General features: G+C 31.2%; 4 protein-coding genes across 8 annotated transcripts; 1 reads left to right on the top strand and 3 right to left on the bottom strand.

The window, feature by feature from the left end:
* Nucleotides 1-1,555: 1,555 nt before the first annotated feature.
* On the bottom strand, nucleotides 1,556-5,480 carry HT1 (Protein kinase superfamily protein). Of its 3 annotated transcripts, XM_085670852.1 has the most exons (5): nucleotides 4,265-5,480; nucleotides 3,524-3,979; nucleotides 2,256-2,517; nucleotides 2,106-2,141; nucleotides 1,556-1,953 (listed from the first exon to the last, which is right to left on the bottom strand). In XM_085670852.1, exons 1-3 carry the CDS (start codon nucleotides 4,703-4,705, stop codon nucleotides 2,269-2,271), a joined length of 1,146 nt encoding a protein of 381 aa, XP_085526978.1. In that variant the 5' UTR covers nucleotides 4,706-5,480; the 3' UTR covers nucleotides 1,556-1,953; nucleotides 2,106-2,141; nucleotides 2,256-2,268. The 3 variants fall into 3 exon arrangements, with proteins under 3 accessions (XP_085526978.1, XP_085526977.1, XP_027918582.1); XM_085670851.1 differs by lacking the exon at nucleotides 1,556-1,953 and having other exon boundaries at nucleotides 2,000-2,141; XM_028062781.2 differs by lacking the exon at nucleotides 1,556-1,953 and having other exon boundaries at nucleotides 2,000-2,517; nucleotides 4,265-5,479.
* Nucleotides 5,481-9,401: 3,921 nt separating this feature from the next.
* On the bottom strand, nucleotides 9,402-11,328 carry LOC114176407 (tropinone reductase-like 3). Its single transcript, XM_028061448.2, has 6 exons — nucleotides 11,101-11,328; nucleotides 10,886-11,002; nucleotides 10,314-10,448; nucleotides 10,071-10,196; nucleotides 9,894-9,995; nucleotides 9,402-9,819 (listed from the first exon to the last, which is right to left on the bottom strand). The coding sequence occupies exons 1-6, from the start codon at nucleotides 11,227-11,229 to the stop codon at nucleotides 9,670-9,672; spliced, it is 759 nt and encodes a 252-aa protein (XP_027917249.1). The 5' UTR covers nucleotides 11,230-11,328; the 3' UTR covers nucleotides 9,402-9,669.
* A 1,682-nt stretch (nucleotides 11,329-13,010) lies between these two features.
* On the bottom strand, nucleotides 13,011-17,692 carry LOC114176148 (EH domain-containing protein 2-like). 2 transcript variants are annotated; one of them, XM_028061087.2, is made up of 16 exons: nucleotides 17,375-17,692; nucleotides 17,203-17,282; nucleotides 16,947-17,015; nucleotides 16,789-16,846; nucleotides 16,156-16,211; nucleotides 16,008-16,047; nucleotides 15,862-15,923; nucleotides 15,299-15,412; nucleotides 15,049-15,151; nucleotides 14,882-14,931; nucleotides 14,642-14,770; nucleotides 14,317-14,568; nucleotides 14,142-14,221; nucleotides 13,727-13,853; nucleotides 13,439-13,582; nucleotides 13,011-13,364 (listed from the first exon to the last, which is right to left on the bottom strand). In XM_028061087.2, the coding sequence occupies exons 1-16, from the start codon at nucleotides 17,457-17,459 to the stop codon at nucleotides 13,179-13,181; spliced, it is 1,635 nt and encodes a 544-aa protein (XP_027916888.1). In that variant the 5' UTR covers nucleotides 17,460-17,692; the 3' UTR covers nucleotides 13,011-13,178. The 2 variants fall into 2 exon arrangements, with proteins under 2 accessions (XP_027916888.1, XP_027916887.1); XM_028061086.2 differs by having other exon boundaries at nucleotides 16,008-16,050.
* A 2,313-nt stretch (nucleotides 17,693-20,005) lies between these two features.
* Nucleotides 20,006-21,874, top strand: LOC114176929 (small ribosomal subunit protein uS13m). Of its 2 annotated transcripts, none has more exons than XM_028062133.2 (4): nucleotides 20,006-20,214; nucleotides 20,308-20,541; nucleotides 21,125-21,277; nucleotides 21,545-21,874. In XM_028062133.2, exons 1-3 carry the CDS (start codon nucleotides 20,155-20,157, stop codon nucleotides 21,275-21,277), a joined length of 447 nt encoding a protein of 148 aa, XP_027917934.1. In that variant the 5' UTR covers nucleotides 20,006-20,154; the 3' UTR covers nucleotides 21,545-21,874. The 2 variants fall into 2 exon arrangements, with proteins under 2 accessions (XP_027917934.1, XP_027917933.1); XM_028062132.2 differs by having other exon boundaries at nucleotides 20,007-20,214; nucleotides 21,534-21,874.
* Nucleotides 21,875-25,852: the final 3,978 nt, after the last annotated feature.

The following is a 25,852-nucleotide window of genomic DNA, read 5'->3' on the forward strand; positions in this document are numbered from 1 at the left end:
TTAAAATATAATAAAAATAACATAAATTTAAGCAAGAGCTACACTGTGATTAGTGTAATGATCAAAACATTATATTATTAAAACAATAGAATAAATAATATACTTAGCGTGTTCGATTTTTCACTTAAAACTACGTGAACTCCAACTCAACCTTTCAACGCAGTCAAATGCTCAAAATTTCCAAATTCATGGAATTTATTTCACATAATATTTTTTGGAAGTGCCAAATGTAAGCATAGTTACAATTTTGGCAATTTTTAATTTTATTTTTCGTGAATGACGAGGAATTGATAAGGAGAAAAGTTAGTGGAGTTAGGTATTGGGTCCGTCATGTCTTCTCACTTTTCAACTATGATTCTCATGCGCCCATAAATTAAGCTACTTAATTACCAGATAATGCACCAATGATCCAAGTTTTTTATTTCAGTTGGTAAATATAAAGATACAATTAATTTTAATTTCCAATAAATCAAAATTGTGTTTTGTTTAAATTGATAAAGTAACATCACTTCCAACACTCATGCAGTTAGAAAAATATTTTTTTTGACACATACACCACCACCAGATACAATTTACTTTTAAAAATATTTTGTCACTAAAAAGAATTATATTTGTAAATTAGAAAAACAATAATATATGTACGGGTACATTTAATATTTAATAGTTTCGTATCGTTTAGAAATCGATACAATATAATTAAGTTATACTAGATTCTCTTTTTAAAACATTGGGCATGAGTTTGAGGGTTGATAAATGGTGAATTATAAGCTTTTCAGAGACCAAAACAGAAAAGAAAAAGGTTAAATATGTTTTTGGTCTCTCAAGTTTCAGTGAATTTTAAAATTAGTCTTTTTTTGAACCTTTATATCAATTTAGTTATTCATATTTAGAAATACGTGAATTTAGTCATTCTTATCAAATTTTGTTAAGTTTATTTGAAATTTTAAACGTATTTTATGATAATATTTGAGTTAACATTAAAGCGAAAATGTGTCAAACGGTATAAACAATTTAAATACTATCGTGAAATGTTCTTGAAACGTCAGATAAATTTAACAAAATTAGGTTAAAAAAACTAAATTTATGTACTTTTAAAGATGAATGACTAAATTTGTCGAATGTTTTGATGAAGAACTAATTTCAAATTTCACCCAAACTTGAGAGACAAAAACATATTTAATCCAAAAGAAAATGAGGAAAGTTGGGCTGGATAGTGGGTAACAAGGAGGATGTTTGTGTAGATAATTAACCGCCAATGTAATCTCAACAACCAAATGTTCCAAAAATAATTAAGTGTTTTCCTTTTCATGTTTGCTATTTTTCTAAGGCTACCTTTCAAGATACTGCTAGATGCTTTAACACACAGCTGCACCACAGATTTTTTAGACACATGTGTCCCACTACCAAACAAACAACGTTTTTTCCCCTTAATAGCAGATCCTCAAAGAAAGTGAACAAAAGAGCAATCAAAAAACATCAAGAGTAACAACTCACAGATACTACTTGTAATATTAAATAGCAATTACATATAATCGGTACACAACTGATATAAATTCTACAGTATTATTGTGTGACACTTAAGCATTAGAAGTTGCACTTCGAATCTACCCAATTCCTTCAATCACAACTGAACTCAAAATTTAATTATTCATGAGCAACCATCACAGTCCAAATCTAGTCATTAATTTATAGTTAGCTTAATTGAAGTGGAAATTAACTTCCAAGACAAGAAGAGGGATAAGACATAAACATAAATGAGGGTTCCAACAGTAGTGTAGTTTTAGTTAAGAATAATGTCAGCGTTTGTGGTGGGTGGGTGGAAAATTGAACAGTTGCCAATGTATTAATGCAGAGTAGTACATGTTGTTTGGTAGGATGGAGGCTGTTGCTTTGTTGAGTTTGGTTAACATACGGTAGTTGAGGTTGGAGTGCTTCAGATTACAGTTTCGATTTCTGGCGATATATTTTGAAGACACAGTAAAAAAACAGTATAGAAAAATTCAACAGAGAATTCAAATTTTTATATCGAAGTAATGAATTCCACTTGTAGTAAAGTTGTGTGTGTTTGGGAATGAAGAGATTAGCAGATAACAATTCGGTTGTACCTGTCTTTAATGAAATAAGTGATCCCTTTGACACAACTGAAAAAAGGTACAGTTACATAATAATAGAGTTGAAAGAAGATGAAGCATGTATAATATAATATCTATAACTTATAAGAGCTTCAATATGGATTGATGACAACAACAATATACCTTATATAGGGAATCAAGCCTGTACAGGTATGGAAGAAGTCATAGAGACGCAACCTTTTAAGCGTTCAATGATGATGTTTTTGCTGACAAGGCCTGAATGATGAGTCAGAGGAAGACCCTCTTTCACACACTCATCGTACTTCTCCAGAGTGCACACGATGTCACTGAAATCTGGCCTCTTCGAAGGGTTTGCATTCCAACAACGTTTTATGAGATGAGCAAGTGCTGGTTGGCAACTAGCAGGAAGTGGAGGCCTTTCGTTCTGCTCAATTAACTCAAATCAGTGTTCAATAAAACAACCTTCACAGAGTAATAATAACAACAACATCATGCATTAAAGACACACTGACACATTAATGGAACAATTGTTCACTCAAATGTTTTCCAACTCATTGGGCCATTTCGAGAGTGGTTGTTTGAGGAGGGAACACATCGAAGGCCCATCCATTTTACCCATTAATGGATTCAATTCTAGTCAAGACTCATGTTGGCCCATGGACCCCCTCTCACAAAAAGTCAAGATCTTTGGACTTGCTTTTGTACTCTTTGCATCGAATTCAAAACAAAGTTTTGACCTTAATCTCAAGGGGAAGTTAGTACAATTCCTACGTGGAGTTAGCTTAAATGTTGTCAAATAGTTCCGAGCTTCTACCTGGAAAAATGCTACCTTGCTGGCAACAGTAACTGCGCCGGATGCTACGTTATTAGCCACGAGCCTCATTTGTTCCATCCTAGGAATTACACTTGTCAACAACACTTCCTCAATTAGCCTACTTTTTTCTACACAAAGTTTCTGTTCTACACGAAATTTCACTGACCAAATTAAACCTTGATGTTGCTACTCAAAAGATCTTGACAAAAGCTATTAATGTAGCAGTTGCAATTTTATGTCACGTTTTCCTTTCCGTTTTATGGTTACAATAACATCTTACCTATTTTTTTATACACAGTCAAAAGCATTTTGGACGGCCTTATTTTCTTTCTTTGAATGGGTTTATAGAAAAATCTATCTAATCAGACATAAGAAGTATTAAGCATCGATGAAGGTAACATCAATTATTCTATGGTGTCGGAGTTCAAATAGATCGAGTCACAATCAAATCGTGTATCATGTCGTGTCGTTTGAACTATTACATTGTAATAGTTATAATTTTTCAGTGATCCAACAAGTATAACACTAGGTACTAGATTCAAGAGTTGTCTCTTTAAGATTAAGCAGAGAGTTATAAATTGATGCAGCATTATATGGATAGGGATAGGGATGTGACCTTCTCAGCAACAGCAAAAGCAGCTTGAACAGGGGTCATTCCCTGGAAGGGGAGAAGAGCAGTGGTGAGTTCCCAGAGAACGATTCCAAAGCTGTAGACATCAACTTTACGAGTGTATGGTTTTTCCTTAATCATCTCAGGGGCCATCCAACGATACGTTCCCATGTTTCCCTTGGTTTCCCGACACCGTGTTTCCAGACACGATGTTCCAAAGTCTGCCACCTTAACCCTCATCTCATCGTTGAGAAGCAAGTTATTTGACTTGAGGTCTCTGTGGATCACACCCTGCGAATGAAGGTACTCCATGCCCCTTGATATGTCAAGAGCTAACCTTAGTATGGTTTCTGTCGAAAGAGAATATGGTTCTTTCTTGTTCAGATACATCCTCAGAGTTCCTTGTGACATGTATTCTGTTATGATACAGTACACTGGCGGTTTTTTACAAGCTGCAATAAACTGTAAATTAATACACCTTTATTAGTCACCCCTCCATCTTCAAAATCTTACTCATAAAAACAAACCAAAGAAAAGAACCTCTCTCCTAATAACTACTCTTTTTTTATGCATACAACATGATTATCTATAGAACTTTGAAGTCAAAAACAGTTCAAACAGTGCTCTGCTTCAATTCCAAATCCGACACAGACAAAAACTCATAAAGCTAAACAAACAAAAAACATGAGTGTATGTATGTTCACAGACTAACAGTGGAGTGCTGTGGAGTTTGAAGAGGTTAATCACCTGCACTATGTTAGGGTGAAAGAGACGTGAAAGTAAAGCAACTTCTGACTTGAATTGCTGTTCGAGCAAGCCTCTTCTCTCCTCGTCCTGTGTGGGGATTCTGACCATTTTTACAGCAACAGCTCTCTGCTTGTAAATTCCTCGGTAAATTCGACTGTGAGCACCAGAAGCAAACTTGTTACCGATGAAAAGTTGAGAAAGGTCTGCAGTCCATTCTTCTTGATCCTCCTTTGATGCTTCCCATGTTTCCACATTCTCGGAGTCCAATATCATGGACCATGATTCCAAGCTGTCGAATCTTCTTCTCTCCATGTTCTCCAAGTCAGAATCCAACCGGGCCCTCGAAGACGAAGAGGGTTCTGGCAGAGGCTTACTCTTGAACCTCCTCAGACGAAGCGCATGGAAACATGAGCCTCCCATTGAAGTTCTGGCAAAGTGCATGCCTCTGAAACAGATATGCGCAGTGACCGATGCTTGCTTGTCAAAACAATCTGTCAAAAGTAGATTTTCTTCTGAATGTGTGAACCGATTTCAGGAAGTGCATAAACCGATTCCGAAACATAGGCTCCAACAGAAAATGAAGAACAGGAAGCAGAATACGAGTCAAAATGACTCATTTACGAATTCAGAGAAGACCCTTTTGGATTGCAAAAGATTTGTTCATATCAAGCAATTGTCTCAAAGCTGTCAAGGGTGAAAATTTCTGCAAAACATGAACATAAGAATTGGAAGTAACTGCAGGGAGCGTTGGTGAAGATGGGAATTGTAAGGAGATAGATAGAGATGAGATGAGAAGAGAAGAGAAGAAGCAGTTTTCACGGTTTGTTTCTGGTAATAGGAGGGGTGAGGAGGATTAGGTCGTGTAGCAGCATAAAGATGAATTCAAAGGGTGAAGCTTCAAGGGTGTCTCGTGAGTGCTTGGTTCAAAAGTGGAGCCAGAGAGAGAGAAAGAAAGAGAGACTTTTTGCTGGATTTTAATTTAATTGAGCTACCTTGCTTCTCTGTTCGCGTTTCTTTTCTTGCATGCATCATCACATCATCAATGATAAGTGGCCACAGTGCAAAGCATGGTAGATTTGAGCTTTGCGTTTTGCTCATCCAACAATTTTGTGCTTTTCATTCTGCTAATAGTTTGGGATATGTCCCATGTTGCATCCTTTAACTGTAGCACCAAATTGTTAGCACCAAAAAAGGTTCTTCAATGCATGTACATGTGGCACCTAACCTTGTCAAAAAGATAAAGATTAAAGCGCACACAAGAGCCAAGTCAAGAACCGTTTGATCCAAATGCCACGCATGATTCAACTCTTAGTTTACCTTTCTTTTCTTTCTTCCCACAAAAAAAAAAATGTACTGAAAGGTACAGAAAGTGCGTGCAGTACCTTAACTGAGGGATTTTTTATTTGGATTTGCATGAACTATATGTGTATTAATTCCTTCTGGGATAGTCAATTCAGTAGATTAGATTGATGCAACTTGATGAGTTCTTTAAGCATTTCAATTGTGGATCATCTAAGCTCATAATATTCTAATTGAAATTTTGCAAAGGAAGGGTTTCTGAGTGTGGAATCAGACCTTTTAAATAAAAAGTGAAAGGTGTGTGAATGAGAAGACATTATAGAAACATATATAAAGATGAAAGATTAAGGAACAGAAAATATCAATGCTTCATTCCAATCCCTCTCAGTAGTTTGATTCCAAAATACTACCACCATGCTATCCATGACATTTTTTTTCCCTTCCTAATATACCGGTCAATTAATTTTTAGTTACAATTAATAAGTCTTATATTATATAAAGAATAAAAACAATTTTAATACACCTTTCTATTTACTACCTCATTTTGTAAGAACAAAATTATGAGACAAACTTTAAACTTCAAAGTTGAACATATTTAAACGTGGTTAAACTTTTATGTAAATACTTTTTATAAATTAATTTATTTATAATATTTTAAAGTTATTTTTCTTATCTATGTATAAAAAACAATATGTTTTTAATTGAATTTTCTACTGCAACTTTTCCTATGAGTGCAGAGGATTCTTATTTTTTAGAGTTAAATATGATGGCAGTCCTTAAACTTATATACAAAATTGATATTTGTTTATGTTTCAAATTTTGATACATTTTGATCACAAATTTTAAAAATAAATGAATATAATGTTTTGATTTTATTGATAGTTATTTTTTATCTTTTATGTATTAAATGATATTCAAGATTGATATTTGATCTCTCTACACAATTCATTACACAACCATTCAAATATCAATTTGGAACACTCTTTTTAACACAATACAAAAGAGAAATTAACGTTAATGAGTTAAAATAATAATATTAATTCATTTTTTAAATTTGGGAACAAAAATACATCAAATAGTAAGAAAAAAATAAATTATATTTTTGCATCCGAACTTAAGAACTACAAACATATTTAAATTTTAAAAAAAAAATTTAAGATAAAAATTCATATATACCTATTTAAAATTAAATCTTATGTATATTTATTCTAAAGCTCAATATCCATTGAAATTCTTGTTTTTTTCACTAATTAACATTAAATAGAAAATATTTATGTACAAAAATAGATAAACGAAAAGTATGTTTACTTTTCTTTTTAATTTTTTTCCCTTCTATATTATTTGGCAAATCTTACATTTTAGGGTTAAATATGTTTTTGCTCCTTCAAGTTTTATTGAATTTTGGAATTAGTCCCTCTTCGAAACTTTATACCAATTTAGTCATTCATCTTTATAAATGTGTAGATTTAGTCCTTCTTACCAAATTTTATTAAGTTTATTTGACATTTTAAGCGCATGCATTTTATGATAATATTTGAGTTAACATTGAAGCAAAAATGTGTCAAACGGTGTAAATAATTCAAATACTATAATGAAATGTGTTTGAAATGTCAGATAAACTTAACAAAATTTGGTTAAAAGGACTAAATTCACACATTTTTAGAGATGAAGGACTAAATTGGTCAAAATTTGTGATGAGTGGCTAATTCCAAATTTCGCTGAAACTTGAGGGACCAAAAACATATTTAATCCTACATTTTATTTCAGATATAATATAGCTGTTATTATTTTTATCAAGCGACAAATATTAAATAAGTTACGGACATAAGTCTCACATAAAAATTTCATTAAATGATTATAGAGTTGTACGAACCAGATACAATAAGTTTGATTTTTCTTAATAAAAATTTCTTTACATGCTATATCTATCATAACTTTTTGTTGATTGATAGTTGATAAAAAACATTAAGAAAATGTATCAATCAAGCACGGTAACTTATATTAAATAGTATTTTTAAAATTTAATATTGTTAAAATATATATTTATTCAAAAGGTGTCTTTTTAATAATTTAAAAAAAGTTGCTATTGCGTACAGACGTGAATGCAAAGTATAGATGAAGAACAAGGTTCTCCAACAAAAATTGCATCTATAGTTTACCCTTGATTAATCATTCTCTTTCTGTTGTTCTTTTGTATATTGGATGAAGCTATATTTATTTGGTAGAGAAAGTGTGATTGGAAGAAAGAAAGAGCAAGGTAGATGCTCCTTATAATGGAGCAGGAGAATTAAACTAAGACAATTATATCATATAGAATACATAATAACATATGTAGTAAATATTATCAATCTTTTGAGTATATTATCATTTTAGAAAAATTATCTTTCAAATTTGAATAATTTTATAGATATAAAACAAGTCGAATAATTATAAGAGAGAAAGAAAAAACTAAGATAATACTATATAATAAATTTTCAGTACTTTAATAATTTAAACGGGACAAGACGAGTACTATGACATGTATGAAAATGGGACAGGTATATACATACTTATTCCCGTCCTTATACATAATTGAAAAAATTGGATATTTTATATTTATATCTAATTATTTTAATCAAATTTTGTAAAATTTATTTGACGTTTCAAACACATTTTATAATAATATTTGAGTTAACATTGAAATAAAAATATGTTAAACGGTGTAAATAATTCAAATACTATATTGAGATGCGCTTGAAACGTCAGATAAACTTAACAAAATTTTATTAAAAGAACTATTTTCACGCATTTCTAAATATGAAAAACTAAATTGATCAAAAATTTCAAAAAAGACTAATTTCAAATTTTACTAAAATTTTTAAAAAACTAAAAATATATTTAATCTTATAAATAAAAAGATCATATGTCAGCCCAAAAAAGAAGAACCATACATTTAAAATATATTTTCTTTTTAATTTTAACTTTGGAATACCTGCTAAACTTGAAGTTAAACATTACTTATGTACAATGCCTTCCGAGATGCTAACACAAGAAAATATCATTGGATGAAATTACTGTGTTTGCACATGACTACATTTTGATAAATAAATTTTTCACCAACTATGTTCTGAAAAGGAATCAAAACAAGAGAGGCAAAATCTGGTAAATAACAAAAGCATTTTTTTTTGTTTAAAATGAGCACTCTAAAATAAAAGAAATGCATTTTAAAGATAAATATAACCAGCCTCAATAGTTTAAAACTTAAGGTTATAATAAACTTAAGGAGAAAAAAAGATATTTAAACAAAGAACAACATAATTTGACTCTATCATTTTCTTATACTAATATTTAACATAAATACTATTATTTTATTTCAAAAGTTTGTTTATATTTGTTTTTATTAGTTAAATATAATACTTTATTATTAAAAAGCGCTTATTTCAAACTTTCGTTTATACATTTATTTATATTAGTTAAATATAATATTTTATTATTAAAAAAATTGTTAAATGGAACTAAAAGAAATAAAAAATGAGTGCCAAAAGATAATTTTTCTAAACAAAGTCACAACACATCGCACTTGGAGAGAAGTTCTCTTCAAAAGTTGCCTCAACTTTTCAAATACTCCGTAGCAGTAGACAAATACCCGTGAATTGACACTTACCTGGAGGGTACTTTCGGATAAACACGTATTTGATACTTTTTCTTTTTCTTTTTCTACCTTCCAATGTAAATTTCCTAATACTCACTCTCCTAGTGTACATAACTTTTTTTTTTTCCTTTTAAAATGTGATAACTCATAATATCTTTAACAATCCCGTTTTTTTATTTGTTATTAAAATTGTTAGAGGTAACAGACTTATATCCATCTTTTTGTAACCTTTTATTTATAATGTATTCTATACATACTAAGAATTCAGCCTATACTTTTATCTTTTCTATTTCAACAACCCCAAACATAGCTCAGTAATATCCTTGCGGTATTAAAAAGAAATTGAAATAAACACTGTTCAAACCAAGTGAACATATATCCCCATGGGTGCAGAGGGGCCATAACAAGAACTTCAAATAATTTATTGCTAACAAGAACTTCAAATATGTGCTGACTGAGAGAATAATAGTGGAAGCTACAACCTTGAAGGCGTTCCTCCTGCAACGACTATAGTCTCTCCTGTTATATAAGAAGCATCGTCAGATGCCAAAAATGCTGTTGCAGCAGCCATGTCTTCTGTTGTACCAAGCCTTCTAAGAAATGTCTTATCTTCAAGATTTTTCCTCTGCAGTAACACAGAATGATTAAATGTCGAGGAATGGGATTCAAGGGAGGAAGAAGGGTTCAGAAAACACTCACCACAGCTTCATTAGTTGTAAGGAATGAAGCAAAATTGGTCGGCACAAAACCAGGAGCAACACAGTTTACACGAGTGTCAGGGGCCATTTCTGCAGCCAGGGCCTACCCAACATATTACAAATCATTAGCAAATTAATAAAAAGAAAAGTTAGTAACAATTGCAGGTCAAGTACTAACTTTGGTAAGTCCAAGAAGAGCTGTTTTGGTCACTCCATACATAGCCAAAGAAGGTGGCGGGTTATAACCAGCAATTGAGGAAATGATAACAACAGAAGAACCCTTCTGCAAGTGAGGCGCAGCATCCTGCATAAACCAATCACATCATCAGCACATCTTATCAAGATGACATGAAAAGAAAATGCTGAAAAAACATATGTATCAAATTTGTTTTTGTTTTGGTCATTTCACGGAGTTAACTACCTTCAAAAGAAGTATAGTAGCTTTGACATTTATCTCCCATAACTTGTCAAGGACAGTGTCTTTTGTTTGCAAGATGGAATCAACAGAAGGATTTGCAGCAGCATTAGACACAACAACATCTATCTTTCCATATTTCTGCAGAAAACCAGAATGTTCAATCATATAATATCAGAACAAAGTTGGAAGACAGATTTCAATTTTATAGAAACTATGTATTGAAGAAAATGAAGGCCAAGTATCAGTCTAACCTCTTGATGAAAACAACAAATAATAATAAATCTGAATGAGATTTAGACTGGTACAAAATATGATCAAGATGGCCAAGATTACACACTGTGATATAATTAAAAACAATTTAATTTTACGGTAAGATTCAATAGATATGTAAATTTAGTATAAAGTGTTTTTAAAAGCTCAACTACTTAGAAATCCTCCTTGGTATTATAAAAAAAAACAATAAAATTACTGTACAGCAAACTTTTACAACTACGAGTTAAAAGTGATAGTTTAGAGTGTTAAACTAGCTGTATATGAAAAAAGAAAGAAGTTGATAATTGATCTGAAGATCTGACCTGCACAGTTTTGTGAATCAAATCCTTCCGTTGCTGAGGATTAGAAACATGACAAACAACCCCTAACACTTCAATTCCTTTTGCCCTCAGTTTTTCCGCCGCCGCGTCAACATTTTGCTGCGGCAATTGAAAGAGATGAAGATGAGGATGAAAGATATGAAGGGAAAACCTAAAATTGAGTGGATGGAGAAGAAATTAAGAAAGGGGAAATGAACCTGTTTGCGAGAAGAGATAACAACGGATGCACCTTCGAGGCCAAGCCTCTCGGCTATGGCTAAACCGATTCCCTGCGTGGAAGCTGTCACAATCGCTACCTTTCCTTCAAATCTCTTTGACTTCACCATTTCCACTTTCGATGCAATCCAAGCTAACACTCACTCACCGCAACGCCCCAGACTTAACCATCCGTTTAAACACTTTTTTATATTACCTTTAAACACTTTTTAGTGAATTTTGGAATTAGTCCTGAAATTTTGAATCAATTTAGTCCTTCATCTTTTAAAATACATGAATTTAGTCATTTTAATCAAATTTTGTTAAATTTATTTGACATTTCAAGCATATTTCACAATAGTATTTGACTTAAAATTAGAGTAAAAATGTGTCAAACAGTATAAACAACTCAAATACAATCTTAAAATGCGTACGAAACATCAAATAAACCTAACAAAATTTGATTAAAAGGACTAAATTCACGTATTCCGAAAGATGAAGGACTAAATTGGTCCAAAGTTTCAAAATGGACTAATTCCAAAATTCACTGAAAGTTAAGGGACCAAAAACATATTTAACCCTTATTTAAAAATATTATTATGTCTGAAAAAACTAAAGCCAATCATAAAATTACTGTTTAATTTTCATTATGTCAATGCAGATTCTTACATTATCAATTACTTCAAATATAAGTTTCGAAATAAATATTATAAAAAATAAAAACTTTACTACGAGTAAGAATTCATGATTTAAAAAAAAAAATCTTTATAATATTTAATCTTAAATCGAGTTTAATGCTCAATATAATTGATAAATTATTTGGCCCAAAGTAATTAATTGACCTAATTTGTTAACTTTTTTATTATATCTCGGTAAACATTTCTTTAGTACTCAGATAATTATAGCCCCAGATGGATTTAAGGTAATTTGGAAGTGAAATGCTTTTTGGTTGTACTCAAAGGCGTTGATTTGAAGGGAAGAATTATTGCAATTGCCTTTAAGATTAAATTAAAATATTTAATATATTTTAAATATCTTATTTATTGTTTATGACGTCTTTTAAATCTCTTATTTATGGCTTATTAATAAGCGGGAGAGATTTCTCTTTCACACATTCTACAAAAAGAAACATTTGAGTTGATTTCTTAACTAGGACTAATGTTATAAATTGCAAATAATAATAATAATAAGAAGAAACATTATTTTATATAAAGTGTTTACTTCATAAGATAAATTCAAATAAGAAAAGTTCTCAAATACATTTTAAGTTAATTTGTCAAACAATTTCTTCTTTATTTTTTAAACATGTTTGACATGAAATTTAAACTAGATATAGATTATTTGAGCAGCTTACAAGTTTATATGAACAAATTAAAAGTAATTAACAAACTAATTTTTATCCTAATAGTAGCAGAGGATGCTGGTCTTGTTGGTGACACGGCTTAAGCGTGACGTAACCAGATTGGCCTAAAACTAGACATGGTAACTTGCAACTGTAAAATGTTTAGAACAGAGAAAAGGGACTGAACATTTAATAGGATAATAGGAGTTAATTTAATTTGATACACCTTCACATCCTGAGAGAGTAAATTAAGTTAATTGACTTTCAAAGACAATAATAATTCAAAATATAGATAGAAATTGAATCAACAAAAACTTTTTTAGAAAGCTGATCTTGTAAGTTTTCTATTTATCAATTTTATCTATCATATACATTCATACATACATACACATACATACATATATACTGTTTCAATTTTTTATTTCCTTCGTTAATTTTTATTTCAACAAAACAGTGCTCGATTTTCATTAATTTTTCTTTCTTTTATTTCCTATTAAATTTTGATAATCACAAAGTCAAACATTCAATTATTTTAGATTCGATATGGTGTTCTTGAGTTTGAGGTATAACTGAGGAGAAAAAAAAATATAATATAGTTAACGGCTTTTACACAGTAAATTTCACTATGGATTGCCAATGGGCTACACTACGATAGACAGTGAAACATGAAAAAAAATTCATCATTTATATAAAAAATCTCAGCCTAAAAACAATCATAAAATGGAAAACCTTTTTAATTCAATCATAAGGATTTCTGAACTTTTTTAATAACTCTGGTATTTCGTATCCAAGCATGTCATCAACCGCTTGAATCATTTTGGGCTTTAGTTTCTCAAATTTGTCAATGCTGTAGCCACTCAAAATCTCTCTGAAGTGTTCTACATCGGGAAAATCACCAGCTGGTAGATGAAACTCCCTTTGAACCTGCTTAGCAAGGTCATATATGATAAGAATTAAGAAATTAGAGGAAACAAGGGAGAAGAAGTGAAAGGAGAGACCTTTCTAAATTCGTCTTCAAGATTCTCTATAAGCCTTTGTTGAGTCTTAGCTTTGCCCATCATTGCTGGCATCTCATTCCTAAGATGACTAATTATATACGCATGAATTTTAGCAGATCTAGCACGTTTCACAAATTCATTGATCTGCACAGTTAACACATTATAATTTAGAACCAGAAACAAAAAATAATATATTACAAGATAAACAAGTATTAGAAGGATTACTAGAACGACCTGCCATACGCACTTAATTCACATATTTGAAGGATTAAGAAAATAGGACCATACCCGACTGTCGCATGCCTTTCTTGGAATATCTACCAAGTCTGCAAGAAGATCATTCTGTTCCTTTTCAAAGAGCTCCTGTCCTAACGGGCCAACAAATCCTTCGGTTATAGGCTTATCATTAAATGAGCTGCAAAGAAAAGTAAAATAAACTTAAAACTGATGTTTGCGAACAAATTAGAGGAATCGATGGATGGGATATGAAAGCAATGTGAAACATCAACAAATGCTAAGCATTTTAAAAGTAAATTTCAACCACAATGTGTTAAAAAGACAAATCAATTGGTCAACAAAACTGAGATCGAATAATGTTCAACTGCAACAAGACAGTACAGTCTTAAATGAATGTTAAATACTTGAATCGAGTCATCGTAAATAAAGCAGAAATCATTAGCAGTATGTAAAAGATGAAACCTACCCAATATATACACGCATAACTTCTGGAGTATTCAGAACTTTCCCCAGAGACCACATCAATGCTCCATAAACTCTCATGAGCTACGTTATTAAAAATATGAGGTATGGAAACAAGTCAAAAGTAAATCACAAATTTATCGAGACCAGGAGACAAAGAGTTGACGGCAGTGCATTACTTGTTGAGTATCAATTTGATCCGCTTTATTCAAAACCACGCGAATCTTGTCATCATGACCGTGTAGAGACCCAATTACACGTTTAAATTCGTCACTAATGTCAAGTTTATGAGGATCAAATAGCAGAAGTATCAGATCACATTTTGCAGCAAACCAAGATATAACACCAGTGAAGTCATAACTTCGTTGAGTCCTTTGTTTTTCTCCAGAGAGGACACCAGGAGTGTCCACAAATGTTATTTCATCTAGCAGCTGAAAGAAAAAATTGTTTCAAGTTCAAGGACAAATAAATGACACAAGTTGTAAGCATATATAGAAAACTCACTGGATGTGGTAGTTGAGAACACTGGAACTTTGACAAAAATGAACCACCAAAAGTTGACAGGCCACTGAAAGGCATACTAGCATCAACAGCTACTGTATTTCCAGGAATACTCCTTTCATCAGAACCAGACTACAAGTAAAAAACACATTCAGCTTTGAACCTCCATGAGCACAAGAAAAGCACAAATGAACACGAATTAACAATTATCAAAGCTCATGCTAGAAGAGTGGATTATGGTACCATGACAACCACAAATCTGTCCGTTGTAGGCTCTGGTCCAATGTGTGCACCTGTGCGAATAATTAACCGGAGACAGGATCAATAAAGTAATTTATATCCCTTCATATATTATTTGCACGAAGGATTTCAAATAATGCGGCTGCTAGAATACCCACGACTCAACCAACCTGGATAATCGCATCGTAGCATATGTTTTATGAAGGTTGTTTTCCCTGTGGAATATTGACCAAGAAGCATAACCATTGGTTTAGCATCAAAATCACTGTCGGTCTGAAAGACAAACCATAGACATTCTTAAACTGAATATTTCACATTTACCTGAATAATAAGTCATGTTAATTAATTAATATGCATAAATGGGGAGTTCACAAAAATTTGGCATATTTTATTTATATATTGGGTGTACAAGTCGCTTACCAGTAATGGAGATACAAAATCATTGAATTGATAAGTGACCTCCAACGGCCTTAGCTTTTCCACATACAATCTCTTCAAACCATCGATTATTGATGTAACTGCATTCAGAGGTAACTAAAATAGACCAAACTTTTATAATTAGAATATACCTGGCAATCAACTAGAGTAACACTAGGCCTGTGTAATTGAGCTTGAAAAGTAATGAGTTCACAAGCGCACATTATTATTAATTTTAACCTAGTAATCACGTTTATCTAATATTGCCTTGTTTGCATCAACTGATTTGTCATAGAATGAACATATGCAAGAAGAATGCTATCAATTCTGAATGCATCATCTCTTAAAGTAATCCAACCATTCACAAGTTTAAAGCTGTCTTTTAATTTTTGCACCATACATTAAGTATCATTAATTCACACAATCTTCACAAGAATAAACCAAATTTAAGAAATTTTTACATTTTTTATTCACCTGTAAAACCAAAGTCACTTTTCATTTTCTAAACTCTTTTAAAAGCAAACTACGTATTGTTGTTCAAATGGGCATTGATTTGGGGGACTCACTTTCTTCACAGATTTTGGAGCAGCCCATGAATTGAGGGACAAAGGCTGAGGTTGAGCAGTCCCTACATATTATCAGTAAATAATAGAATCAATATTAATTACACAGTACAATGTCATGAATGTGGAAAAAAAATTACATGTCTAACCAAATGCCTCTGGTTGGGAATGTAATGTCAAACTCTTTGTCTGCTGAAAAAGAAAAGGGAAAGGAAAAAACATTTAGAAAAATAATCAACAGTACTAAAATTATCTAATTGCTAAAAAAAGACAAGGTGAGGTACACAAATTGCTCACATCTATTAAACCATCAAGCCCTTCCATTACTGGAGATTTAATACTTTCCTTGTCAACTGAAATCAAAAGAAATGGAATAATTAAAATGCATTGGAAGGAACGAATGCTGAATACTAGAAAGTATTAGGAAGGACAGTCTACGAATTTAGACAGAAGGGAAACTTGTATCTTTGAATCCAATAGATAACATATATTCCCATTGCACCAATATTTTGAACCGTTACTCATATTGAGACCAACATGGCTCAATAAGTTTGGCTGGTTATCCATTTCCGGAAGTATCATGACCAGCAGATTTCCCCAGGCCTGTTTCTCCTTCCGTATTGCATGAAATTTGGATTTATAGGACTTGAGAAATAAACCTCAACAATGAAGCAGATGATGAACGTTCTTTTACACACATACATATTTCAGTTAATTCATCCTTGGAGTGATACAACGAATGACTCGTATCAAGCCAAGTGATTCAGAGATCACATATAAAAGCGGCCATGACATGGGATCTCACTTAAGTTTCCTTACCACCACACATGGAACACGTCGTTCCACCAAAAAAGTGGGTAAGCATCTGATAAGGTAAAGATCAATACAAAAAAATAGCAAGCATGAATGACATTACACAGGTGAACTTACTTTCCGCTTTAAGGATATCTGAGTTGATATTGTATCCTGCTTGTGCCAGTGCAACGAGCTGTTTATTAAAAAAATAAATAAAAAATCAATTTGAAAGTAAAATTCTGATATCAGATTATCCATATTAAAGCCAAGAGTCGGTATTTAAAAACCCGAACCTGCATTGCGATAACAAACTCTTGAAAACCAAGAAAGCCCTGTCTTTTAGCATCAGCGATAGCCCAAACCTATGGAGAGCAATTAAGCAAGTATAGATTAAATTTCACCAAAATCGGAAATACAACTAAACTAGTTCAACTTACGAAGAATGATTATAGCTGGAAAATCAGTCCCGGCAACTTAATCCGAGAATGGCATAAAAATTGAAGACTCATTGTAAATTGAAAAATGAACAATAAGAAAGGGAATATATACATGCTTGAGTTGAGAGCGAGACAAGTTGGAGAGAGCAAAGAACTTGGTTGCATCATTTCCAGAGATACGGGCGTCTCCATCTACGATCAAATAAGAGAAGAAAAGAGAAAAGAATGAGTTGCATCCTAATGCGAATGGAGTTGAAGAATGAAAGGAAGCGAAGCAGTAAAACCTGAATCGGCCAAGATGAACCATTCTTGATACGTCTTCAATTGCTCTTTGGAACAAGAATCGATCCAATCGGAGACTGCTTTCATCTTCGAAAATGAATCGTTTGACCCGAACAATCCCTAAGCTGAGCCTACCCTCGATCTCGAGGGTTTGCTTATAGTTCAGTTGAGAGTTCCTTTCCTTGGTTTTCAATTTTGGGGAAGATTAGTAATCTAAGTGGAGTTTTGCTTCGGTGATTAGCGGCTAAGATCCTGTTCAATTAGTTTGCTTCTGATGGGGCCCTTATTTAACGCAACACGAAAGATCCACGAGGATACCCTGGATTTGCGGATACGCTATTTTCTCATCATTTTGAACTTTTGAATTGGATTGCAGCGCCATTATCCCCACTTCTACTCTATTATTCTTTTGGCTTAAATATGTTTTTGTCCTATTTTCGTAATGATCGTTATGATTTTATTTTCACATCATATTTAAAATGATTTTTATGTTTTTGTCCTATTTTCGTAATGATCGTTATGATTTTTATTTTTACATTATATTTAAAATGATTTTTATTTTGATTGAATGTTTAAAATGATCATTATTTTCGTAATTTGTGTTTTATTTGGGTACACGTAACACATCCTAATATAAACTGTGTCACATGTACAATGATCCGTCAATGATTTAAACAGAGTTACAAAAAATGACCAAATAAAATACGAATTGTGAAAATGAAAATCATTTTAAATATTCGGTCAAAATCATTCTGTCAAAATGAGGACGATGCATAATAAACACTACGAAAATAAGAAAAAAAAATATTTAAGCCTATTTTTTTTATGAAGTATTCACAATTTTTAACCTTATTTTCCTACCAAATGTGGGACATTATAAAAGGAATTGTCTTAACTTGCTCCTACGATCTTTATTATAAATATGTGTTGAAAGAGAATTTCTACTTTGGTGCCTATTCTAAGAAAATACTCCCTTAAGTATTAAATTATGTACAAGTATAAATATTTGAGGAAATAAAAAACAAAGAGCAAAACATTATTTTCAAGATTTTTCTTTGAATTTCATCAACCAACGTGTGTATTTATTTAGTCAACTGTTTACTTATTGTTGGTTGAGGAAGTAAATTCTACTATAAACGATTTCTTTTATAAAATAAACCATTTAAAAAAATTATCTAAATAAATCTATTTCACTTTAATTTTCAAACTATACTAGTTTACTGCTGACACTGAGAATTCAGTGCTCCTAACTTTCTCGTTCAGTTGTTACAAATTCCAATATGTTTTTAAATTTTATTGAACAATGGAAGAAAAAAACTAATGATATTGTTTATCATTAAGAATTTGATTAAGCTTCGCAACATATGACCATTAAATATGTGTAATTTAAGAATCAAAATGAGAACAAGTTTGTTTGAATGAATATTTTTAAAATATGTAAATTTTGAGAAGAAATTATGCTATAAATTGTTGAAAAGTTTGTCAATAATCAAATTGTCACAAGTAAATGATTTATGATATCGATACTTAAAATTAAAATTAAATTATGTATTTTAATTTTATGATATTTTGTATTATATATATATATATATATATATATATATATAAAATGAACTATCTAATCTTTAAAATAGTAATATTTTTATGATGATATTAATTTGTAATTTTTAATATTAACTATTTTTATATATGATTTTAATTTGAATTTACATAATAAAAAATCATAATTAACTATCAGAATACGTATAGTCATAAATATGCATCATAAATAATCATAAGAGTTTATAACATATATTTTCTGATTTATTACGGTGGTACGAAAAAAAACTAAGTTAAACATAATTAAAGGAAGAGATACCAAAGTACATGGAAAGTGATCTACCAATAAATAACAAAGTTATTCATACAACTGTAAAACAATTTTCTGAATCCAAGATTGTATTTTGTAACATATATAAAAGGTAATACATTTGGCTACAGACTACAGTACTAAATTTGGCTACACGAATAACCTGTAATGTTTGCGAAGTTAACTAATAATAAATAAATCGATAAATATAATTTTACATAAGAAGATATAAGTATATAAATGGTACTACGTAGGTGAAATTTGTGATTTTAAATAAAAAATATTATTAATTAATTATAATTTTAAATTATTTTTAAAAATTACTAAACATTTTTGTATTTGTATTTTTTTAATTTGTACATATATATATTTTTAATTAAATATTTTATTTCATTTAAATAAATTGATCTGACAAATATTAATTAATTTTATTTATTTATCTTTTAGAAATTCTATTTTTTTATTTCTTAATCCACCACTCTCATCACTTTTAGATCATCACATCACATCATTACAAAAAATTAAAATAAATAATTTAAAAGTGATGAAAAAGATAAGTTAAAAATAAATCAAAAAAAATGAGTTAAAATATCATTTTCCTTTAAAATTTGACCTAACTACCCTATAATAAAAGTACAAAAATAAAAGGAAAAAAAAATATCTGGAGTGAGTGAGATGATATTAAAAAATTAAAAGCAGGCAACAAAATACAGTATTTTACTTAAAAATACAAGCAACACATACAAGTCCTCACCTGTAGGCGAATACAGTATCTGGATCGTCGAAATACAAAGGTTTGGTATTTTGGTGGTGGCTTTCCACTTCGGCATACATTTCCCTCCCTCTGCAGTCATCACACACCATACTTGAAAGCATCTTCTCTTACCGTTTTCCCTCTCCTTAGTCGCATCTTCAAATCTTCCCCATTCCAACATGTTCGGCTCCGCGCGAATCTTCTCCGACGTCGCTCTCCGCCTCCGCCAAAACCTATCGGTAAATTCTCCTTCGGCACAATTCGCCTTCGCCTAGGGCTTTGTCCAACATTCTGGAGATTCACGTTATCCTTTTTCTCTTCCTTTTTTGCAGCTTCGAGGTGTGCGCGTGCAGAATATCAACATCGGAGGCGGTATGGGAGGCGAGATTCCCGACAACAAGCGTCTGGAGTACGCTCTCCAGCACCTGCACGGAATAGGGCGCTCGAAAGCGCACCACATTGTGTGCGAGCTCGGCGTTGAGAACAAATTCGTGAAGGATCTCAGCAAGAGGGAACTCTATTCCATTCGCGAGTTGCTCTCCAAGTACTTGATCGGAAACGATTTGGTATTTTCTTCCCACCTTTTAGGCGCCTCTTTGTATTAATTATTCTATGTTGTTTGCACAAAAATACCGAAAAACAAAGAAAGAGTAAATTGCACCTTACTTTCGGGACTGCGCAAAACTCCTATTCTTCTTTATTGTATTCAGCAGCGTTGTGTGCAACCTCCTTTACCGAGTACAGTGGTACACCCCGTAATGCATGTTTTTTAAACAACTAAGGAAGGTTAGTGTAACGAGTGAGTGATCTATTTGGGGTGTCAGTATAATGTTTTTCAGATGATTAAGGATTGTTAGGGACGAAAAAGGAGGGGTGGTAGGAGAAATTCGACAAAAAATTTGGGTCAGAATAATTCACTCAAAGAAAAATAAATCAAACTATTCTCGTTGGTTTAAATCAACGTATGTGTATTGGTTTTCAGAGAAGTCGGATGAAAGAGCTTCTATAAAATGTGTAGTGTATGATTTGCTTTTAACTTATAAATAGGTGTAATTTATTTCTGCCTTCTCATTTTCTACTTGTATGTGTTTAAGTAGAACTTTTATCTAAGTAAGCTTGTTTGTCTCGTTATGTGTATGTGTGTTTCAGAAAAAGTGCGTTGAGAGAGATGTGGTAAGGTTGGTGGGCATTCAGTGCTACCGAGGGATCAGGCATGTGGATAACTTACCCTGCCGTGGACAAAGGACTCATACGAATGCACGCACCAGGAGGAGCCGGAAAACTTTCTCTGGATCGAGATAGGTACCGCTTGAGAAACAGATGATTCTGATATGATGAATAAGTTTTGTTAGACTTAGCTGGTTTAAGTGAAATCAATGTTGAGATTTACTTGTTCAATCTGCCTTTGTCGGGTTTATCTCTTTTTGCAAGAGCTTTAATGGTCATATTCTGCATTTTGGTGGGTTTCTTGTCTTGGTTGATTGGCTAGCTAATGTGTTTCTTTATTTGAAAATTTTTAATCATTTATGCTGGGCAAGGTTTTAAATTGTGGTTGTAGCTTTGTTGCAGTGCAAACTTACAAACAACTGTAAATGATGCCATCACAATTGTGGTCCCAGCGGCTATGGATATCCACAAACCCTTCGTTTTAGGACTGATATTGTGGTTGCAAACTATTTATAAAGCCTCAGTACTGATGTGATCACTTTAGAGTTGTGGATCAGTTGAGAGTGGAATTTGTTAGTTGGTTATTATAACCAACTTTTCATATGTTACATTACTTATTTACCGGATTCAGTTTCACTTTACGTTGAAGATAGAATGTGTGTATGCTGAACCGGTGAGTTCCCAACATTCCAGTGTCTTGAGTGCAGTTAAATTTTTCACCTATTCTCTTCCCATTTGTTGGTAACCAGAGCTCAATTATTTTGCACACTTTAGTCGTCAGTGTTTTGGTATGCACTGATTTTGGGTGATTGAATGTGTTAGTCAGCTACTAACATGAGATGAGCGGGGCCTGGTGTTAATGTTATCATATCAAAGCTTAGAAACAGAAATAAACTTTTAGGTTTTCTACATTTTGATAAGCTATCTCTAATTCGTATTTTAGTCAGTCAAAAAATTGCAATTTCTGCCAGGCATTCTCATAATCAAGTGTGACATGTAGAGTAACACGCCAATGATATCTGGATGAAGATTTTCAAATTGAATTTTTTGAATCATCTTTCCTATACAAAATGATTTTGTACAAAAGAAATAGACGGTCTAATGTGCAATGCTTGGGACTCTGGTTGATGAATGAGAGACCACTTTTAAGTCTGTCGAAATAGTTGTTTGCTGAGCATTCTTTATTCAAGCAACTGTATACAAGATCATGTCGCCAGCGAAAACTCGGGCTCCATATGGAGATCCTCCTCTGATTTAGTCCATTTCAAACGTTCCAGCACCAAAGGTGTAACCAATAGGAACATAGAGAGTCCATTTCAAACGTTCCAGCACCAAAGGTGTAACCAATAGGAACATAGAGCATTCCATCATGGTGGACTAAGTGTGTGATTGCTGTCCAACTACAATAGTAGTCATAAAAATGCCTAACAGTACTACTACGTTCACTAACTTAACTATAATTGCTAGGTTCCACTGCTGTGGTTTCTTAACCTCCACCCTGAGTGCCAGTGCAGACAAAGAAGCCAGCAGGCACCCCTGCCAGCTTTTACATCAACTTGTATTTCGTTTGATGCTTTTCGTTTATTGTTTTCATCCAATTTCAATCGTCTAATGCTGTTGTGTATTTTTCTTTTTTCGAGTCACACAATTACTGAATTTGGTCTGTTGATGATTATTACCAGTGAAAAACTAAAACGAAATAAAGTTGTCATTGTCCAAGATTCTCTGAGAAAGACAATGGTTGTGGGGAAGTGATAAAGAGAAGAAAAAAAAAAAGCCTGAGTGAGATAATGGAGAGACATAAAGGCTATGTAGGAGTAGAAGAATAAGAGATACAACCCTTTTGTTTTGAAATTCGAGAAGTGTCACCACATTTTGTTCATTAGATAGCCACAATTCCTAATTTTTCTTTTTTTTTAAACAATTACTTTTGTTTTATTTTGATTTTTTTTTTAAACGGAAGAAACACGCCCGTAGGTTCGGTTTCCTTTTTTTGACAACAAAATTTGATGTAAAAATTAATTGAAACTTAAAAGGATTTAAATACATTTAAATTCATGTACCCTATGTTTATTGTTTGTATTCATCAGCAATTAAAATTTCTATTTACATTAAATAAATTCAATTAATATTTTTCTTTGTTATAATATTAACAACTTATATAGGGAGTAAGAACTTTAGGAAAAATGTTATCATCTAAAGGTTTAATTAAGTTTCAGGTCTGTGATAAGTCTAAGCACTAAATAGTGAGATCGTACTGAAGAAACCATTATCGAAAAAGAGTAAGACATTTGATAAAAGAATCATTCATATCTATCATAAAAACGGAAACAAGGTTAAAGACGATTACTTTTAAACACTACGTAGTGAGGTCTTACCGATCACTATATAGTGAAGAAGCCATTATCGAAAAGGAACAAGACATTTGGTAGAAGAAACAAAGAAGATCACTTTTGTGTAGAGAAGGAGAAAAGAACCCAAATGAAAGAGAAACAAAAAGATAAAGTGTGGGTTAATGAGACAGAGAGAGAGGAAGATGAAGTGTGTTTGGAAAGTTAAAAGAGCAAAACGCGTGTCATGATAATTAACGAGACAGAGCCAAAGAAATTGCATGTAGTCACATTAATGACATTCGTCAATACAACGTTTGCGAGAAGCAATGGATAAAATAATATGTGGAAAAGCTACTGAATGAAGACGACTTGGTGTGAAAAGTTTATATTTCTCATCTCTCAAATTATATATATATATATATATATATATATATATATATATATATATATATATATATTCTACTTTCGATTCATTCAACTTTTATTTTGACCAGTTTTTCTAATTTTTATTTTTTGACTAATTGTTTCAGTATTCCTTTTTCTGACCGATTTTTTCATTTTTATTTTCAATTTTTTTAGAATTTTGAGTTGACTCGTGTGAAAAGTTTTTTCTACTTTCGATTCATCAAACTTTTATTTCTCAACATATATTTGAAAATAGAAACCATTTAAAATATGTTTCGAAGAATTCAGTTTTTTATTAATTTTTATTTACAAAGACCGGTATAAACATCCAGATAACGCCTGTGTACTGTCACGCTTGGATTCGCTAGCAATTAAGTATTTATTTTTAGAAAAAGGAAATTGGTTGAAAATGAAGAATGGGTCTGAGAGTTGAAGTCCACTTGACTGAAATGGACTAAACCAACTGCGCGAAATTTAGTAATCGCAGGGAGCGAGGTAGAGATGGCAAATAAACTCGTGTCCGTGGGTATCACCCGAACCCGTCCCCGTTTTGACGGAGAATCCCCGCTTTGACTGAGTATGGGTATGGGTATGGGTAATACCCGAAATTTTCAACTGGGGATGGGGATGAGGATATATATATACCCGCCCAAATACCCGTCCCCGCTTAAATTACTAAACTATTTATAATTTATTAAATAATCTAAAAAATATATATAAATAAATAATATATTTACACATAAAATATAATATAATATAATATAATATAATATAATATAATATAATATAGTATATATACATATAAATAAAATATACTTTTATATATATATATATATATATATATATATATATATATATATTTACACATATACATATAATATAATATAATATAATATAATATAATATAATATACATATAATATATATACATAATAATATAATATAATAAATATAATATATACGTATAAAACAAATTAATCATTTAATTAGTGAGATCTTTTATAAACAAATTTATAACATTACAAATTTATAAAAATTTAAAAGAAATATATATATATATATATATAAAAGCATAAAATATCTACGCATATACATATAATATATATACATAATAATATAATATATATTATTATATTTATATTATTATATAATATAATATAATATATACTTAAAATAAATATATATCTATAAATATATATATATAAACATAAGATATCCACACATATAATATATATACATAGTAATAATAATATAATATATAATATAATATAATATATATAAATAATTATATATATATATATAAACATAAGATATCCACACATATAATATATATATACATAGTAATATAATATATAATATAATATAATATATATATATATATATAACATATTTCTCATTCTCTTTGTTTTTTGTTATACACTTTGTTTACTCTCTCAATTGTCTGATTTGTTTTTCAAGATTTAATTTTGAAGGTAATTTTTCTTCTTCTTATTACATAATTTTTACTCTCTGTACATGGTTATGTTCAAATAGGTGTTCCTCAATTTCATTATATGAAATAATTTTTAGGTTACACATTTGATTATCTTTATTTATTTATTTATTTTCATGAAAATGTTTGACTCTTATTTTGTAGCTCTTCTTTTTGTTACTTTGGTTATACACTTTTTTACTCTCTTTTAATTGTTTTGGCTTGTTCTTTAAGGTTTAAGCAGATCTTCAAGGTACTTTCCTTTTATCATAATCTTAATTATACATTTTTTTTCCGTTATGTTATGTTCAAATGGATATTCTCAAATTTGGGTCACACATTTAATTATCTTTACTCCTTTATGATAATTTTATTTATTATTTATTTTTTGTTTCATGATAATGTTTAATTCTCAATTTTAAGTGCTCAATTGCATAAATCCTTAATTTAATTCAAGATCAAAAGATGAAGAATCTATGTTTAAATTTGAATTATTATTAAT

The sequence above is a fragment of the Vigna unguiculata genome, chromosome 3 (genome assembly GCF_037176805.1).
Source record: "Vigna unguiculata cultivar grain cowpea cultivar isolate G323 ecotype 2 chromosome 3, ASM3717680v1, whole genome shotgun sequence".
NCBI lineage: Eukaryota > Viridiplantae > Streptophyta > Magnoliopsida > Fabales > Fabaceae > Vigna > Vigna unguiculata.